Source organism: Martes martes (genome assembly GCF_963455335.1).
Source record: "Martes martes genome assembly, chromosome: 16".
In the NCBI taxonomy this organism is placed as follows: Eukaryota; Metazoa; Chordata; class Mammalia; order Carnivora; family Mustelidae; genus Martes; species Martes martes.
This window is the reverse complement of record NC_137904.1, coordinates 54,140,108-54,159,201: the sequence shown is the minus strand read 5'-3', so window position 1 is coordinate 54,159,201 and position 19,094 is coordinate 54,140,108. Positions and strand designations below refer to the sequence as shown.

General features: G+C 37.5%; 1 protein-coding gene across 3 annotated transcripts in view; it reads left to right on the top strand.

The window, feature by feature from the left end:
- The window catches only part of ABCA8 (ATP binding cassette subfamily A member 8), a 67,389-nt gene that overhangs the window by 16,697 nt on the left and 31,598 nt on the right, over positions 1-19,094 (top strand). For all 3 annotated transcript variants that reach the window (XM_080825947.1, XM_080825945.1, XM_080825946.1), the window contains 10 exons: positions 1,233-1,380; positions 3,115-3,283; positions 5,111-5,169; positions 5,900-6,010; positions 7,060-7,235; positions 7,933-8,052; positions 8,295-8,433; positions 9,231-9,321; positions 12,607-12,746; positions 16,417-16,536. In XM_080825947.1, coding sequence (XP_080682073.1) covers positions 1,233-1,380; positions 3,115-3,283; positions 5,111-5,169; positions 5,900-6,010; positions 7,060-7,235; positions 7,933-8,052; positions 8,295-8,433; positions 9,231-9,321; positions 12,607-12,746; positions 16,417-16,536 — 1,273 coding nt within the window. The remainder of the gene's footprint in view (positions 1-1,232; positions 1,381-3,114; positions 3,284-5,110; positions 5,170-5,899; positions 6,011-7,059; positions 7,236-7,932; positions 8,053-8,294; positions 8,434-9,230; positions 9,322-12,606; positions 12,747-16,416; positions 16,537-19,094) is intronic.

Here is a 19,094-nt window from a genome sequence, read left to right as displayed (position 1 = left end):
TGAACAACACATGTGAATGTATAGACCACTGTATAAAAGAAAAGAAAATCAAAACTTAAAACCATATTAATTGATGAGCAAATTACATTTATGCTCATCAAATGTCATTTCTCTTAATCTGATTCTCACATTGAACTCATTTGCTGTCCCTCCAATTAAATGGCAATGTCGATCCTTGCATACGTATATTTGGTTCTTAACGAGAGGATTATTCATTATAAAAGACCCATTAACTTGAACATTATACCCCACTTTCCCCACAGGTTCTCCTTAAGCACACCAGTTTTGTTTTGTTTTTCTAAGAGCATGAATTCTCTCTCATGTAGCCATTTTCAAGGAGGACCACACCTTTGTCCTGTATCTTATTTGGTAAAAATTTATCTAAGGTTGAGCTCAAATGTCATCTCCTATACGTCCCTGCTTCCTCCTATTAGGAGTTCAGTGAACACTTAGGTAGTCAGGGCCAGGGTTCCCAACAAGAAAACAGAAAGCCAGGACAGCTAAGATGAAACCACACTAGCATCCTGTTTTATGGACTACAGAAGACCACAGTGGCATCCTGTCTAGCAGCCTCTGCAGAAGTGAGTTTTGCAATATCCTGAAACAAAACAATGAACCATAAAATGTGGGGTCACTACCACAAGTTGAGGCAGTTCATGTCCAAATGTCAGCCCAAAAGACCATTAACACGTGGATAACACAATAGGTAGACAGGTGCGTGATCAAAGCCCTGATTGGCACAACTTAGAGACCAGTGAACAGGGACCCACACTCAGGATGCTCAAGATACATCTGCAAAAAAGCTCAGAAAAACCCCTGGATATGAACACCAAAATGTCAACTCTCTCAGGTCCCCTCCCTCTCTGGGAGCATTGTACACTCACTCAATAAACTTTGCCTTGCTGCCCACCACTCTTCGTCTGGTCTACCTCTTTATTCTGTGAAGTGGTGTGACCAAGAACCGCGGGCACGAAGGCAACAAAAATCCTGTAATAGTCCTAATGCTCCAGTTTCATTTGGAACATAATTTAACCACAGCAATTACTAAATTTCATTATAGTTGGGTTACACGCCTTCCAAAAGATTTGAGAATTGTAAAGAAGGCAGTTTCACTCAACTTTGTGCTCCCCATAGGAAGCAAGAAGTAGCTCTTACACGTTTATGCCAAACCCAATTGTTAACCATTTATCGCAAACCTGATGTCCTTTCATTAATTACTTCTTAATTTTCAGCTTTTGCGCTTGGACTATGATTTGAATTCTAATGCATTTCCTAATCCATCGGACTATTCAAATCTGATAATAGCAACAAATTTCATGTTGGCTTTTGATCTTCTCTTCTATATGGCACTGACCATTTATTTCGAGAAAATTTTGCCAAGTAAGTACAGATGTGATTAAAATTGAATATCATTTCCTAAAGACACATCTAACACATGTGTTATTTATGTTTTAAAAACTACTTTGTGCATCAAAGGCAATGAACAAGGTCATTGCCAACAGCCACATTCGTTCTTTATTTCTTGTTACTTGACTGCTCAGAACTACAGCTTAAATTTTGTTTATAGGGTCACTGATCTTTGAACTTCACTGTGCTCTAAATGCAGTTTGTTTCTTTTTTAAAGTGATGCTTAGAAAGCTATTTCCTAAATACGTCTCTCTTGGTACTTAGTCATGGGAATTTATGGTTGCTTTTGTCTATTTTGCTCAGTGGTTCTTAGCCCTGACTGTACTTCAGAACCACCACGGGAACTTAAAAAAAAAAAAAAAAAAAAAAAAAGCCAAGCACAATTCAACCCCAAGAGATTATGATTCATTTTATCAGTGGTGGGACCAGGGCATCTACATTTTTAAAAGTCTCCCCAGAGTTCCACAGTAGGAAAGTCAATAGGTCATATGTTTTTACTTCTATAGTAGGTTTCAGGTGTTTTCACCACACACACACACAGAAAAATGATAACCATGTGAGGTGATGATACATTAGTTAGCTGGATGGTGGTAATATTTCACAGTAAATGCCTGTATTAGACCATCACATTATACACCTTCCATATATACAGTTTTTATTTGTTAATCATACTTCAATCATTAAAAATTATGGAAATTACTAATGAAATAAACACATTGAGCATTTTTCTTTTTAAGTCAACAACTCAACACTTGGTCAAAGGATCAGACAAGAAAGAGTGAGGGCGAAGGTGCCAAGAAATGTCTAGAAACAGTGAATCGATCGTGTTGTGAAATAGAAATGCCAATTAAATGCAAATACATTGTGGATTAATTTCCAGAAAGAGGGTCATGAAGAGTAAATCTGCTTCAGAGGAAAGTTATTATTTGGGGATGGGATAAAACATAAATACAAAGGAGCTTTTTAAAAAAAATTCCTCTCTGTTAAATTTTAATAAATTATTTTACCCTTTTCTCTCCTTTCTTACACTGTATCCCTCATTTTCATTAAATCCTGTTCTGTTTCCTCTTGGAATATTTGTATCCAATGTTACCACTGGATACAAATTCTCAATTTCTCAATTTGTTCGTCCTTTGCGGGCGACATGACAGTTGGACTCCTAGATAGCATTTGGCATGCACAGCAAATCTTGCATTTATATTCCAATAGCTGGTTTTCTCAGCATCAAGGAAAGTCTTAAAATTTAAAATCCCTCTTGGATTTTTTAAAATTCCAGTTGCCTTTCTCCCTTTAGGAACAATTGTTATAATAGAGATATCTTAGTGATTTTTTTTCCCTTATGCGGACTACACCTATCAAGGAAAATGTGTGCATTCCCTGTGTTGATGATGCATTCGGGTGTCTGGGCAAAAAGGTGACTTTGCTCTGCTTTATTAGGATGACTCTTTCTCTTAAACTGGTGATTGACCCGGGGCACCTGGGTGGCTCAGTGGGTTAAAGCCTCTGCTTTCAGCTCAGGTCATGATCCCAGGGTCCTGGGATCGAGCCCCGCATTGGGTTCTCTGCTCGCCAGGGAGCCTGCTTCCCCCTCTCTCTCTGCCTGCCTCTGCCTACTTGTGATCTCTCTGTCAAATAAATAAATAAATAATCTTAAAAAAAAAAAAAAAACCTGGTGATTGACCCAATATTTGTCTCCTGTTCATGTAGATGAATATGGGCATGGGTATCCCCCCTTCTTTTTCCTGAAGTCTTCCTTTTGGTCACGGCAACAAAAAGCTGATCGTGTGGTTCTTGAAGATGAAATTGACTCTGATCCTTCATCTAATGACTTCTTTGAACCAGTGTCTCCAGAATTGCATGGAAAAGAAGCTATCAGGTATGCAGATGGAGAGCAGGCCAAAGACTGAGAAGCTAACAGCCCCTGAGGCCAGCACAGTTCTCTTTTGTGCCCTAAGGACAGCTTCCACCTTACCCCCTACACACTACCTTCATCATTTTCCACTTCAAGTTTAGAGAAAAATTCCTTTAGCTTGTTTTATCTCATATCATTGATATTTACATTAAATGCAAACTTAGATTTCACCAGACAAAGATAATCCAAAGAAAACGTTGCCTGGATTCTCTTTTATCTGCTGTCTCTCTTCTCCGTCCTTGGCTTCTCTCATTTCCTTACCTGGTCTCATTTATTCACACTTTGCCCCTCCTTCTTTATCATACTCCCTACTTTTTTCTTGCAGTTTTTTTTTTCTCTTTCTTCTATTGATTGCCAAGAGTAGGGGAGAGGAAGGGAGAAAGGATCTGGAGACAGACACAAAGGGAATTAAGGAAGGTGTGCCTTAGAGTGTCATGTACATCCTGGTTTCCACATGTGTGTTTCGTTTGAGGCAGACAACTTTTCTTTCCAGATAAGAAAATAGGAAGAAAGTCCTCAAGATCCCAGACTTTTCACATCTTCCTTGCCCATCAGTAATTCCCCACCTGTCAGCCCTCTGTGAATGATCTCAGATTACCCTAGCCTACAGAGCTTCTAAAGCCCATGTCAGTTTTTATTTTAGCCTGTTCCATATTTTATTTTAGCCTGTTCCTCTATCCTCTATCCTGTTCCTCTATCCTGTGACCTAAGCTAGGTTTAACTTTCAGCGGAACAGCTGAGAGGGAGCAAAGAAATGACTTTACTTAATGTTTCTGTGTTTCTTTTGTATTTCTTCTATCTCTTTAGCATCTCACCCAACCATAAGTGCTATGGAGTGATAGTAAATGGGATTAAAATAGAGTAAAGAATCTAATCAAACAAACCAATATGAATGGAGCCTGAATCCTTTGATGAATAGTAGGTGATAATATAAGAAACATAAATTTGATTTAGTTTATGGATTACATATCTACCTGATAGAATAAAACCAATAAAGTGCCTAGAATTCCAGGTCTATAATAGCACCAGGCAAATGTTAATTCTGTTCTATTATTATAATCATAATCTATTGTCATAATCAACATAATCTAACTGGTACCATTTTATGTTTATTGAATATTTATCATGTACCAAGCACTATGCATGGAAGATGAAAAATTTCACTCATCCTTCAACACAACCCTAAAACACCCAAAAGTTTCAGATTCAAAAGCTGAAACTTACCTGGGATAAGTACATTGGTTAAAGTAATAGCTACTAAATGGTATAGATAGTATAAGCTCAATTAGGTAAGACCGCAAAACCCATGCTGTCACTGTTATCATCTTTGCATCTCTTCCTTACTCTACCCTTGTACCTCTGAACCAACTTCTGGAGACCTTGACTCAAGATAACCCAAGATACCTCCAACCTGAGCCAGTAGTTCATGATGAACCTTTCAGTGTTGGATGCCATGTTACCTGTTGGTCTAGCTTCTTTGGCTTTGCAATTTAGAGAAGATCCTTGGCCTCAATACTAATGCCAGGCTATACCCTAATCTTTGAAATCAGAAGATCTGGTGATGGGATCTAAGCATAGGTAAATTTTAAAAACTCTTCAGGTGATGTTAATGTGCAGCCAGGACTGGGAAGTAGTATTCTAGCTGATTCTCTCACACAACCATGGCTTCATGAGAATGAAATCCCAGATCTTCCTATGCCCTGAGGATAAGATTTATTCAATCCTGTCAACCAAACCTAGAATTACAAACTGAATAAAACTGTCATACCTTGAAATATCTTTTTTTTTCAGAATCAGAAATGTTACAAAAGAATATAAAGGAAAGCCTAATAAAATAGAAGCTTTGAAAGGTAAGGGGGAAAAAAAGAAGATTTAGTTATTGTATTGATACTGATTTCTGATTTTAATTCTATATTTTTTGCTCTTGGTGAGCAGTTACTGGTGGTATTTCAGATTTGAAATGAGTTATTTGAGCCACATGGTAAAATTCACCTTCTAACACATGCTTTGACTGCATAAAAGTTACAAAAAAATGATTATGTTTTAGAATTTGATGTACTTGAAAGATGTGTAATAGTGAGGGAGTCTAGGGATTTTGGGGGGCGGACTGGTTTCTACACATTCAAATTTTTCTTCTGTCATTTCAAAGCTGTTGTAGATATTGTATATTTTTCTTTTGTGCAAAAAGAGAAATTTATATCAAAGGATTTTGTTTGTTTGTTTTGTTTGTTACCATTAATCTGTTATTTAGTCCATAAATATTAACATCCATCCTACCATATGCCAGACAATGTCAATGAACCTGGGAGTATTAGATATGTAACCTGCTGAGAAACCACATAATTTCAAAGTGTCAAAACAGGATAGACATATAAACTGATAAAAGCACATTTTATTTTTATTTTGAATTTAACAACCCATTGTATTCATATTTAGAGAACAAGGCATTCAAGGATATAAAAAGGCAGTCCATTAGCTCCATAATACAGTTTTATTTGTGATTTTGTTTTCCTTCCTGTCTCCCTACTACTTTCCCTTCCTTCCTTTCTCCCACCTTTTTCCCTTTCTTTTTCTTCCTAGATTTGGTATTTGACATATATGAAGGCCAAATCACTGCAATACTTGGTCACAGTGGAGCTGGAAAATCAACACTGTTAAATATTCTTAGTGGGCTATCTGTTCCCACCGAAGGTAAGACTTTATTTTCCCAAAATCAGGTCAATATATAAATCAGCTGTTAGTATAAAGTCCTTCTGATTATCACTTTAAACACAGAAAACAATGGAAAAGTGGAAGTTAACTTATAGAATTCATCTATAGAGGTATGTAATATTTAATTGGTATATATGAAATATGAGTTGTTTATGAGAACCACTGTCATGGTCATTTGTTACTATTTGACATTTGAACTTGTACCTGTTAGCTTTTGCTCCATAACAAGCATCCACCAAATTAACTGGGTTAATACAAAAAATGTTTTATTGTTTCTCATGATTCTGTGAGTTGACTGGCATTGTTTCTTTCTGGACTTCATTGGCTGGTGCTGAATGTTTTGGTGTGTCCTCACTCACATATACGGGGCTTCAGTTAGGACTGTTGCTCCTCTCTGCTTACATGGACTTTCATCTTCTGGGAATCTGGTTGGGATTCTTCACCCAGGGGTCCATGATCCCAGAAGCAAAGAGAAGGCTCATCCCAGTGCAGAGGCAACTTCACAGCCTCTGCTTGTGTCCCATTTGCTAGGATTCTGTTTGTTACATAACCAAGCCTAGGAAGGGATGGATAAATGGATGACATCTTGATGGGAAAATCTGCAGATGGGACATTTTTTTTCTTTCCAGTATACCACACAACTATAAGAGAAGCTCATAATGACTGAATTGTAAAAACCTTGAAGAGAAAATCATGTGTCTAAAATGTAATTAATAAAATGCAGTTTGTGTAATTTATTACAGTGATTCTCCATCTAGAAAGATCTTTTTGTAACTGTTTATTTCAATTCTGGTTAGTTAGCATACAGTGCAGTATTAGTTTCAGGTGCACACTATAGTGACTCAACACTTCATACAACATCCAGTGCTCATCACAAGAACCCTCCTTAAGCCCCATCACCTATTTCCCCCATCCTCCCCGACTCCTCCCCTCTGTTAACCATCAGTGTATTCTCTAGAGTTAAGAGTCTGTCTAGAAAATCTTAATTCAAGCATTACCCTAATACTATCTTTTAACTTTTGTTATAGGTTCAGTCACCATTTACAACAATAAACTTTCAGAAATGAGTGACCTAGAGAATATCATCAAGCTCACTGGAATTTGTCCACAGTCCAATGTGCAGTTTGACTTCCTCACTGTGAAAGAAAATCTTAGGCTCTTTGCTAAAATAAAAGGCATTCAGTCACATGAAGTCGACAAAGAGGTACTAAATAGTTAGAACTAACGTACTGGTTAAAATGAGATTGTTGACTCTACTTGCATGGAATTCTTTAAGCTTTCATTAAATTATATTTGTGCAAATCATGTCTAAATGTTGGGCCAAAAAAAATCTAATTTAGATAGCAGCTAACATTTATGTATGATTTATAATGTGTCAAGCATTATCCTTAATTTCAAATATAATAATTGACTTACTCCTTATAGCAACTCTATGAAATAGGTACTATTATCATCCCCATTTTACATATGTGAAAACTGAAGTTCAAAAGCAACTTACTTGCCCAAGATCACACAGCTAGTTAAAGTGGTGTGGTTTCCAAATCCAGCCAGGCTTTTAATCATTACACTTTATAGCCTTATATTTCCAAATTTAAAAGGAAAGGGAAGGGGTAGGGGGGAGGGAGAAGAAGGAAGGGGGAAGGGAAGGAAAAAGAAAGGGAAAGAAAAGGGTGCTTGGGTGGCTCAGTCAGTTAAGCTTCTGCCTTTGGCTCAGGGTCCCAGGATCGAGCTACGCATTAGGCTCCCTTCTTGGTGGAGAGCATGATTCTCCCTGTCCTGCTCCCGCTGCTGTGTGCTCTCTCTCTCTCTCTCTCTGTCAGATAAGTAAATAAAATCTTTAAAAAAAAAAAAAAAAGGAAAAGAAATCTTGGTTTGTGACATAAATGTTGTCATTTGGCTAGATACAAAGAGTCTTGCTGGAATTGGAGATGAAAAATATTCAAGACGTCCTGGCTCAAAACTTAAGTGGTGGGCAGAAAAGAAAACTCAGCTTTGCAACTGCCATTTTAGGAGATCCTCAGGTAAGTCAGACTAAATTTAGAGATGAATTCAAATTTTTAAAAATGAAACATTTAGTAGAAGTTCAAATCTTTTATTTGCAAAGGACATCTGTGATAAAATAGTTGTGATAGAGCATTAAATATAATAACCAGGTCCTAACTATAATCTCCTTTTAAATATATAAGTAATACGGTTTCTGCATGTTTTCTGGAAGAACTGCACTTTCCTGGAAATGCCCTTTATATACATCCGTCCTCGGTAGGTTTTCCTATTGGATGAACCAACTGCTGGATTGGATCCCTTTTCAAGGCACAAGGTTTGGAACCTCCTGAAGGAGCGGAAAGCAGACCGTGTGATTCTCTTCAGTACCCAGTTCATGGATGAGGCTGACATCCTGGCTGGTAACTGTTGACTTCCCCCTAAGTGTCCTGATGAAGTCTATAGGAGACCGGATTGGTATTCTGAGCAGCTGTATTTAATAATGTGGTCATCTAGGGGCGCCTGGGTGGCTCAGTGGGTTAAAGCCTCTGCCTTGGGCTCAGGTCATGATCCCAGGGTCCTGGGATCAAGCCCCGCATGGGGCTCCCTGCTTGGCAGGGAGCCTGCTTCCCTCTCTGTCTCTGCCTGCCTCTCTGCCTACTTGTGATCTCTGTCTGTGAAATAAATAAATAAAATAATAATAATAATAATAATAATAATGTGGTCATCTAGCCTTACCTGGCAATCTGGACCACTGGTAATGATGTGAACTGGACCCAAAGAGTCACTCCCAACCCTTTCCATGTGTCTCCCCAAATTTTGTATCATTTGATTACACAGGACATGATCAGGAAAGTCAATTCTTGGGAAGTGAGAATCTGTATTCTACTACATTAATCCTCTCACACAAAATTAAGGTGAATCAACTTGAAATATTCAAATGATCTTGGTGTTTGGTCGATTAAAATAAATAATGTAATGGTAGTCTATATTAGAAGACATATGCGCATAACCTCCCTGGCTGGATGGATGGCAAAACAATAACCTGAAATACACAAATAATATTAAAGGGTACCTGTTCTGAAGAGTCTTTATTAAGCCCTGGATGTAAAGATGCAGAAGCTCCTGAATTCCAGTTGGATCATGATTTGCTGTCTTTTTCTTGGGAAAGAATGGACAATTTCCTAACAAACTTTCTTCTTGGCTTCTTCCATTTCAGATAGGAAAGTGTTTCTCTCCAAAGGGAAGCTGAAGTGCGCAGGTTCTTCTCTGTTCCTCAAGAAGAAATGGGGCATTGGATATCACTTAAGGTAGGACCATGTCAGGAGGCTGGGAAAATGAGAAATGAGCTAGAGGAGAAACGATGCTTGACCCAGTACATGACAGCACATGAGAAACTGTTGATTTGTTGCACAGAGATGTTTACATATTCATATGTGGAGATACTTGTGTACATATATGGAATTGCTGTGTGTGTATGAGAGACACCGATGGGCAGATGTTTGAGATTGAAAATATAAGATAACTTGGGGTGCCTGCCTGGGTGACTAAGGCGGTTAAGGTACATCTCTTGACTCAGGTCATGATCTCAGGGTTGTGAGAGCGTGGATCCTACTTAAGATTCTCCCTCCCTTTCCCTCTGTCCCTCCAGCTGCCCCCCACCTCCCAAACACACATGCATGCACTCTTTCTCTCAAAAAAAAAAAAAAGAAAGAAAGAAAGAAAGAAAAGAAAACAAGAAAATATAAGATAACTTAACAAAAAAATTGAGATAAATGTGGTAGAAAATGTATTACAACACACTGTTAAGGAAGATTTATATTAAGGGAACTTTCACAACTGACACATTGTTTCATACATCCCTACCCTCTCTCCCCCATCTGTTAACATCATTTTTTAAGTAGGCTCCTTGCTTCTCCTCCTCCTCCCAGCTATCCTGTTCTTGTGCTTCCTCTTCTTTCCATCCTCTTCATTTTATTTTTATCATTATTTTGTTATTTATTTATTTATTTATTTTAAGATTTTATTTATTTATTTGATAGACAGAGATCACAAGGAGGCAGAGAGGCAGTCAGAGAGAGAGGAAGAAGCAGACTCCCTGCCGAGCAGAGAGCCCGATGTGGGGCTCGATCCCAGGACCCTGGGATCATGATCTGAGCTGAAGGCAGAGGCTTTAACCCGCTGAGCCACCCAGGTGCCCCTATCATTATTTTGAATAGTAGGATATTCTAGCTGTTAATTGACCCACTCAGAGATAAGATACTTAACATTATTTTATTTAAATCCTTTGTCTTTTGAGATAGAAACTCTTGTTACTTTTACTCTACAGATAAACATTTGGTCTCCCTAGGTTCATAAATGATAGAGCCAAAAATGAGACTGGATATTTTTAATTTTGAAGACTAATATCCATATCCATATTTTAAATTGATTTTTGATTTGTTCATGAATTGGTCAGTTTATCTAAAGTATAGCTCTTAGACCATCAATATACCTTAAAAAGAAAAAAAAATACATGACAACAACAAAACAAAGCAAACAAAAAAACTTCAATGGTTCCATTTTACCTACTGGAATCCAGATTTTGTAGTCATGAGATGTTGGTGTGGCCCACCCCATCATGATTGCCTTATTATTTGCCTTTAGTCAATTCAGTATCCTTTAGTCAAAAATAAAATGTTCATTGTTCATTGCACATGTCCTACCATGACCTACATTTCCCCTTGTTTGAGGCTATTTACTGAGCCTTTCAGTTTTCTTGGACCCATTACCACTTTTTCAAGTCCTAAAGCATTATTTTGAATGCCATCTCATGTAGTCTTTATTAATCTTCCAGCTCTGTGTATTTTTCCAGTATTTCATTTCCTAAGCTACATTGTTTGAATTGCTTCTTGGAAATTAATTAAACTTTCCAAAACTGTTGTCTCGCTTATGAAGTGGGAATAACAATTCCTAGTTGCAGGTAAAGGTTATAGAAAAGTAAATGACATGGTGCCTAGCACATAGCATGGCAACAGGACATGTACTCAAAATAAAATACGCTCCTCAGGATCTCTGCCCAATTCACAAGTCTCTTCATGGGCTCCTGGACAATACTTTGTGTAATTGCCTTCTTTCTTCTTCTAAATCAGGGTCAGCCAACTATGATCCATGGGCCAAATCCAGCCCACTTCCTGTTGTTGTAAATAATGTTTGATTGGAACACAGCCATACCCATGTGTTTAGATGTAGCTTGCATATGATGGCTTCCATGTGGCAACAGCAGTGTTGAATAAAACATAGTCATTTTCAGAAAAAGTTGGCTGACCTCCATTTCCAAGCCATACACTCTTCAAGAGAGGATACATAAACTGCTCATGCCATTGTCTTTAGTGCCCCACACAAACTCTTCTAAGTGACCAAGAAGTATTTCTTAAATTATTCTTATTTCAGGGGGTAGCAACTCATGGAGAACAACTATGATTTTTTTGGTTTTTGCTTTATTCCCTCAATGGGTTTCACAGCTTCTAAAAATAGCACGTATGCTCAGATGTTCTTAACACTTGTGTAAATAGCATAATTTCAATATGAGCATTTGATCAAATCAATAGGCATTTTTAAAGGACTTGCTAAGTGCAAACATCACTATTATTCAGTTCTTAGGACAACCTTAGGTGTTAATTTTTGCTGATGAGCAAACTACCCAGATAGGTTAAGTAACATATTTCAAATGGTAAAACCAAAGTTAGAAGCCAAGTCACTACTAATATATTGTCCATTGCATTATTTATAAACTTGATTAATACATTTTTATTTGTTCTCCTACACTGGGGAGTTATCCATGGTATTTGTAAGTGGATAGACTAGTTTTCTCTATAATATTCTTTCTTAGTCAAAGTTCTGAGGTTAGCATACAAAGAAAGCAAAATTAGTGATCTCAACAACCCATACCCATATTTATCCGCAATTAATTTCTATCTATAACCCATTTCCTTCATAGCACTTATTTACTACTGTTAATCATTTCTTTGTTTGTTTATTTTTTTTTCTCGCTGTCTCCCTACTAGACAGTAAACTCCATAAGAACAGGGCAATGCTCTCTTATTCACCATTGTACCCTCATCCTAGCATTTAGGGATATTTTTATCACAGACTAATAACTTAATAAATCTGTATGAAAGAGTAAATTGAATAACTGAACCTGCTTTATGTCTTTGCCTGTCAAATATTCCTTCTTCTTGCCCAATACAATAATCCTATTAAGCCAACTTAAACTCCTTTGAAAAATTCCATTTTATGTAGTCCTGTTTGTGTCCTTGGTATCTGTACTCTGCCACTGTTCTCCCTTTAAGGACTCCAGTGGTTATCAACCTTGTCTGGGCATTAGAACTGAATGCCTGACCAATATTTCTGATTAGCTCCCTCTGTTTTCTCCCATTACATTTACATGATCTGATTTTTTTTTATCCTCTCTTTTCATATTTAAATGGCTTATCTCTTACATTAGATTTTAATTGATTTTTTTTTGATCTGCCAGAACCTAGTAATTTTTGTCATGCCACTAGAGACTATGTCAAATAACAGAGATTCTTTTTTTTTTTTTTTTCAAACACCAGTTTGCAGTTGAATGAAACGCATGTTCAGGAAAATATAACATCACTTATTAAACAACACATTCCTGATGCCAAATTATCAGCAGAAAGTGAAGGAAAACTTGTCTACACATTGCCCTTAGAAAGAACAAATAGATTTCCAGGTAATGTACAAGAACACCATGAAATGAGATACATAAATAATATTCATAGTAATAATGATAATTCTTATATATTGAGAGCTCACAATGTGTTCAGCTATTTGAAACATAATGCAAAGAGTAATACAGTAACTGATTTTATCTACAGTGGGAAATACTATATTCTAATAGTTGCATTACAATGTCTGGGTATTTTAGGGAGGTTTTTTAGTCTTTCTTTCCCTTTGTAGTACATAGCAAAATATTCTAGTGTTCATAACTGTGAATAAATACAAATAGTTGAAAACCTCTAGCTTAACCATTACAAACGGCCCTGTGATTCTTCTCTTCATAAGACTTTTGTGATGATGTTGGGGGTTTTAGGCCAATGCATAAAAGTTTTTTTTAATGACCTTTTTGTGTGTGTGTGTGTGACAGCTATTTTGAATTCTTTGTCAGGCAGATCATATAGCTTCATGTCATGAGGGTCTATTTCTGGAGGTTTACCTTGTTTTCTTTTTGGAGACATCTTTCACTTTTTCATTTTCCTTGACACTCTGTATTGATGCCTAGGCACTAGATAAAGCAGACACCTTTTCCAGTCTTCAGAGACTGGCTTTCTGCAGGAGAAGACTTTAGTGATTGGCCTTGTCAGAGATTCTGAGCACCCCCATCAACTCTTTTGAAACAGAAAGCTGTGGTTTTGGTCAGACCCCTCTGTGGAGAATCAAGGGAGTGAGTTATAGCATTATGTAAACTAGAGTAATCAAGATAATGTGCTATTGGCAGAGTGATCAACACAAAGATAGAACAGATCTGAGAACCCAGAAATAAACCTACACAGATATGCCTCACTGATTTTTGACAAAGGGGGGAAAGCAATTCAATTGATGAAGGATAACCTTTCCAACAAATGGAGTAAGTAGATCCACAGGCATAAAAATAAATCTTTACCTAAATCTCCCACCTCATATAGAAATTAACTTAATGTAAATCATGGACTTACATGTAAAATGTAAAGCCACATTTTTTTTTTAAATGAATAAGAGAAAATCTGCAGGTTCTACTACTAGGCAGAGTTCTTAGACTGGATACCAAATTCACAGTTTATAAAAGGAAAAAAATTATAAGTTTTCCTCCATGAAAATTTAAAAATTGTTTTGTGAAAGATCCTGTTAAGGAGATGATAGAATGAGCTATAGACTGAGAGAAAGTATTCACAAAGTATGTATCTCACAAAAGACTGGTATCTGAACACATAGAGAACTCCAAAAACTCAACTGTTAAAAAAAAGACAATGCAACTGGAAAATGGGCAAAAGATAAGAACAGAGAGTTCACTGAAGATGTGCAGGTGGCAGAGACACACATGACAAGGTGTGCAGTATCATATGTCAGCAGGGAACTGCAAATTAAAACCACTATGAGATTGCATTACATACTTAGCAGAATGGCTAACAATTTTTTTTAACACGGTAATCATATCCAATGCTGGCTAAGATGTGGACAGAATGGATCACGCCTACCTTGATGATGGGAGTGGAAAATGGCACAGCCACTCTGGGAAAAGCTTGTCATTCCATTAAAACACTAAAACACTAAACCCGCAACTCCCATACAGCCAAATCATTTCACTACTGGATATTTATCCTAGAGAGATGAAAACATATTCATACAAAAACTGGTCATGAATGTTTGTAGCAGCTTTATTTGGAGTAGACAACAGCTGAAAGGACCCAGATGCCCTTTAACAAGTACATGGTTAAATTATGATGCATTCATGACATGTAATGCCACTCAACAATAAAAAGGAACAGGCTACTGACAGCCATATGCAACAACCTTGAGGAATAGTCAGGGGACTATTCTCAGTGGAACTAGCCAATTCTAAAAGGTTATATACTGTAGGGCTCAATTTATATAACATTCTTAAAATAACAGAATTCTAGGAATGGAGGGCAAATTAATAGCAGTCATGGGTTGGGATCAGGAGTGATGGGTGTGCTGTCTATGAGTAGCATGATCTTTGTGGTGATGGAAATGTTCTGTATCTTGATTGTATTAACATCAGTAACATGGTTGTGATATCCTACTGTGGCTTTTTAAGATATTACCATCGGGGGAAACTGAGTGAAGTGTACAGATCTCTCTATTATTTTTTATAACCACATGAGAATCTAAAATTATCTCAAGGGACACCTGGGTGGTAGTTGGGTAAGCATCCAACTCTTGATTTTGACTCAGGTCATGATCTCAAGGTCATGAGATCAAGACCCATGTTGGGCTCTGAGCTGGATTGGGGGGGGTCTGCTTGGGATTCTCTCACTCTCTCCGTCTGCCCTTCCCCCTGCTTGCACTCTCTCTCTCTTTCTAAAAATAAAATAAAATAATCTCCAAAAAAAGTTTAATTAAAAAAGAAAGAAAAAGTTTGCTTATTATGTATGTTATTCAAAAGATTTACTCCCTGGTCATAGGGCACAAGGAGGGCTGGTTGAAGCAATTAGCCAGGCCATAAGTGTGCTTAACAGACACATAAATTACCCCACAAAGTCATTCAAATGTCCATTTTATGGTGACAGCACAAGTATTCCTTAGACCCATAGGGAAAATGTTAATTGAACCCTAATTAATCCGTTTTCAAACTAGTTCTAATTTAGGGGAGGCTTGTAAGATTTTAGGCGGAATGGAGAATGACACATAATGCTCACTAGCAGTTTGAATCTTGCTTCTTTTCTGCTTTTCTGTCTATGCTGCTCTCACCAGGATGGAAAGCCTTTAATTTATCCTTTTGCCCAACGAGAAGCTGCAGGTGGAATCCTCAGGACGTATGGAATCATATTAAGATTTAAAATTAGTTTTTTATTCAAGCTTTGTTGAATTAGCTGTTATTATTCTGATCTATGTAGGCAGGGACGTTGTTTATTGTTGTAAGAATACCCCAAGTATTTTGGGGGACCAAACTGAGGAATGAGTAGATACAGAATTGCTTGTGGGAGACAGATTGCCCCTTTCCTACCATTCCAAGATGCCCTGAGTCAGCTGTGTTTCTCTGTGAGATCTTGTGAATTTTTTCTTCCACAATCAAAAGCTGAAAATTTAAAAATATGATTTATAATTTATGTCCTTCCTTTAACAGAGATTTTTGAAACTGAAAAAAGCTCCTGCACCAGCCAAATAATTCTCAAAAAAATAGTTCTTTCCCTTCGGCCTGTTAAAACACAGATGGTTCTTCCGGGCGCCTGAGTGGCTCAGTGGGTTAAAGCCACTGCCTTCGGCTCAGGTCATGATCCCATGGTCTTGGGATCGAGCCCCGCATCAGACACTCTGCTCAGCAGGGACCCTGCTTCCTCCTCTCTCTCTGCCTGCTGCTCTGCTTGCTTGTGATCTCTGTCTGTCAAATAAATAAATAAAATCTTTAAACACACACACACACACACACAGATGGTTCTGGAAAAGAATCTTCAGTTAATTCGAGTTAATTAGTATATGGGCTATAACACAATATACAATTACAAATAACGTAGGGAATTTGAAGAATAAGGTTCTTTATTAGGAAATATGAGTTTTAAAATGTCTAACCTATCACAAGTATGACTTCATACTTTTCATGTATTTGTGCTTTTTAGTTTGAAAAGTGGTCCTCAGCTCACTTGTGATCTTTGTTGTTTTGATTTGCTATTGTCTGTGTTCTGTAGCACTTTACGGCGATCTGGATAGATGTCCTGACCTGGGAATTGAGAATTACGGTATTTCCATGACAACCTTGAATGAAGTGTTCCTGAAACTGGAAGGAAAATCAGCTATTGATGAATCGGGTAAATAAAGTGCATGAGAGTGATCACGTAACACAATTTACAACAACACAGTATAGATTTCCATAAGACACAAGTCCTTTCCTAGATAGGGATGAATAAAGCCAAAATGCATCCCTGTGACTTCTGTTACCTTTCCTGCCAATATTGCCTTGTTATTAGAGGTAGCTCATTTTCTTCTAAACAGGGCTCACTGCCTGCATCCCGCTTCCCAAGAGCAATTTCAGACAAAACATTGATTTTCAGTCTCTCTCTTCCAGCGTTCTGATTACGTCCTTTCATTGCCTGCTGGTCTCCCCAGTTTCTTTCTTTTATTATTTAATTTAATTTAATTTTTTTGTTAACATATAATGTATTATTTGCCCCAGGGGTACAGGTCTGTGAATCATCAGGCTTACACATTTCACAGCACTGACCATAGCACATACCTTCCCCAATGTCCATAACCCAGCTACCCTATCCCTACTCCCCCAACCCCCCAGAAACCCTCAGTTTGTTTTGTGAGATTAAGAGTTTCTTATGGTTTGTCTCCCTCCCGATCCCATCTTGTTTCATTTTTTCCTTCCGTAGCCCCCACAACCCCCTGCCCTGCCTCTCAAATTCCTCATATCAGTGATATCATATGATAATTGTCTTTCTCTGTTTGACTTATTTCACTCAGCTTAATACCCTCTAGTTCCATCCACATTGCTGCAAATGGCAAGATTTCATTTCTTTTGATGGCTGCATAGTATTCCATTGTATATATATATCACATCTTCTTTATCTATTCATCTGTTGATGGACATCTAGGTTCTTTCCATAGTTTGGCTACTGTGGACATTGTTGCTATAAACATTCAGGTGCACCTGCCCCTTCGGATCACTACATTTGTATCTTTAGGGTAAATACCCGGTAGTGCAATTGCTGGGTCATAGGGTAGCTCTATTTTCAGGTTTTTGAGGAACCTCCATGCTGTTTTCCAGAGTGGCTGCACCAGCTTGCATTCCCACCAACAGTGTAGGAGGGTTCCCCTTTCTCCACATCCTCACCAGCTTCTGTTGTTTCCTGACTTGTTAATTTTAGCCATTCTGACTGGTGTGAGGTAGTATCTCATTGTGGTTTTGATTTGTATTTCCCTGATGCTGAGTGATGTGGGGCACTTTTTCATTGTGTCTGTTTGACCTCCCTGATTTCTGATGAGAAGTCAGCTTTAGATCTTATTGAAAATCTCTTGTGTATAATGTGTTGTTTTTCTCCTGCTGCTTTCCAGATTCTGTTTTTGTCCTTGGCGTCTGACAGCTTGACCCTGATGTCTTTAGGTGTTGATCTCTTGCATTTATCCTGTTGGGAATTTGATGAGCTTTTTGTATGTGTGGTTTGTGTTTTTCATCAAATTTGAGAAGTTTTTAGCCATTAATTTTTCAACTATACTTTCTGATCCTTTCTTTCTCAATTCTCCTTCTGGAATTTCCATTAATATGTGTGATAGTGTATGTTAATATGCTTGATAATGTCTCACATTTGTCTGGGACTTCATTTTATTTTCATTCTTTTTTCCTTTTGTTCTTCAAACTTAATAATCTCAATTTATCTTTTGTCATGTTCACTGATTTCTTTCTTCCACCAGGAGATATTTGTTGAGCTTTTATTTTTTTTTCACTTTTTTTTTTGTTATGTTAAGTTAGCCACTGTAGAGTACATCATTAGTTTTTGATGTAGTGTTCAATGATTTGCTGGTTGCATATAACACCCAGTGTTCATCACAAAACGTGCCCTCCTTAGTGCCCATCACCTGGTGACTCCATCCCCCTACCCCTCCTCCCCTCTGAAACCTTCAGTTTGTTTCCCAGAGTCCATAGTCTCTCACGGTTCCTCTCCCTCTCCAATTTCTCCCCTGTCAGTTTTCCATCCCTTTGCCTATGGTTCTCTGTGCTATTCTTTATAGTTCATATATGAGTGAAACCATATAATTGTTTCTCTGATTGACTTATTTGACTTAACATAATCCCCTCCAGTTCCATCCATGTCAATGTAAATGGTAGATATTCATTCTTTCTGATGGCTGAGTAATATTCCATTGTATATATGAACCACATCTTTTTTTATCCATTCATCTGTTGAAGAGCTTTTATTTTTTCAGTGAATTTTAAAATCAGTTATTATACATTTCAACTTAAAAATTCCCAGTTGGTTATTTTAAATAATTTTATACTTTTCATTATACACCCTATTTGATGACAGAGTATTATAATAATTGGTGATTTCTAAATGTGTCAGTCAATGTACAAATATCTGTGGATTTCCAAGATACTGTTATTGACATTAAAATCATATTCCAGCACAGGCAAAATTCTGGACCTCTCTCTAGGGGATACAGGCCCACTGCCCAATTTCTCAACAATAGCAGATACCTCCTGATTTTCAGCTTGCTATCATTTTTTTTGTTTATTTGTTTTCGGGGGGAGTTTCAGTTTTTCTACTCCTGGGAAGTAGGTAACCTGAGTGGAGAATCAGGAGGTAACCTGATTCTCCACTCTTGACCATAGCTCACCAAGTCTTGGGAGATCACTCCTCCTTAC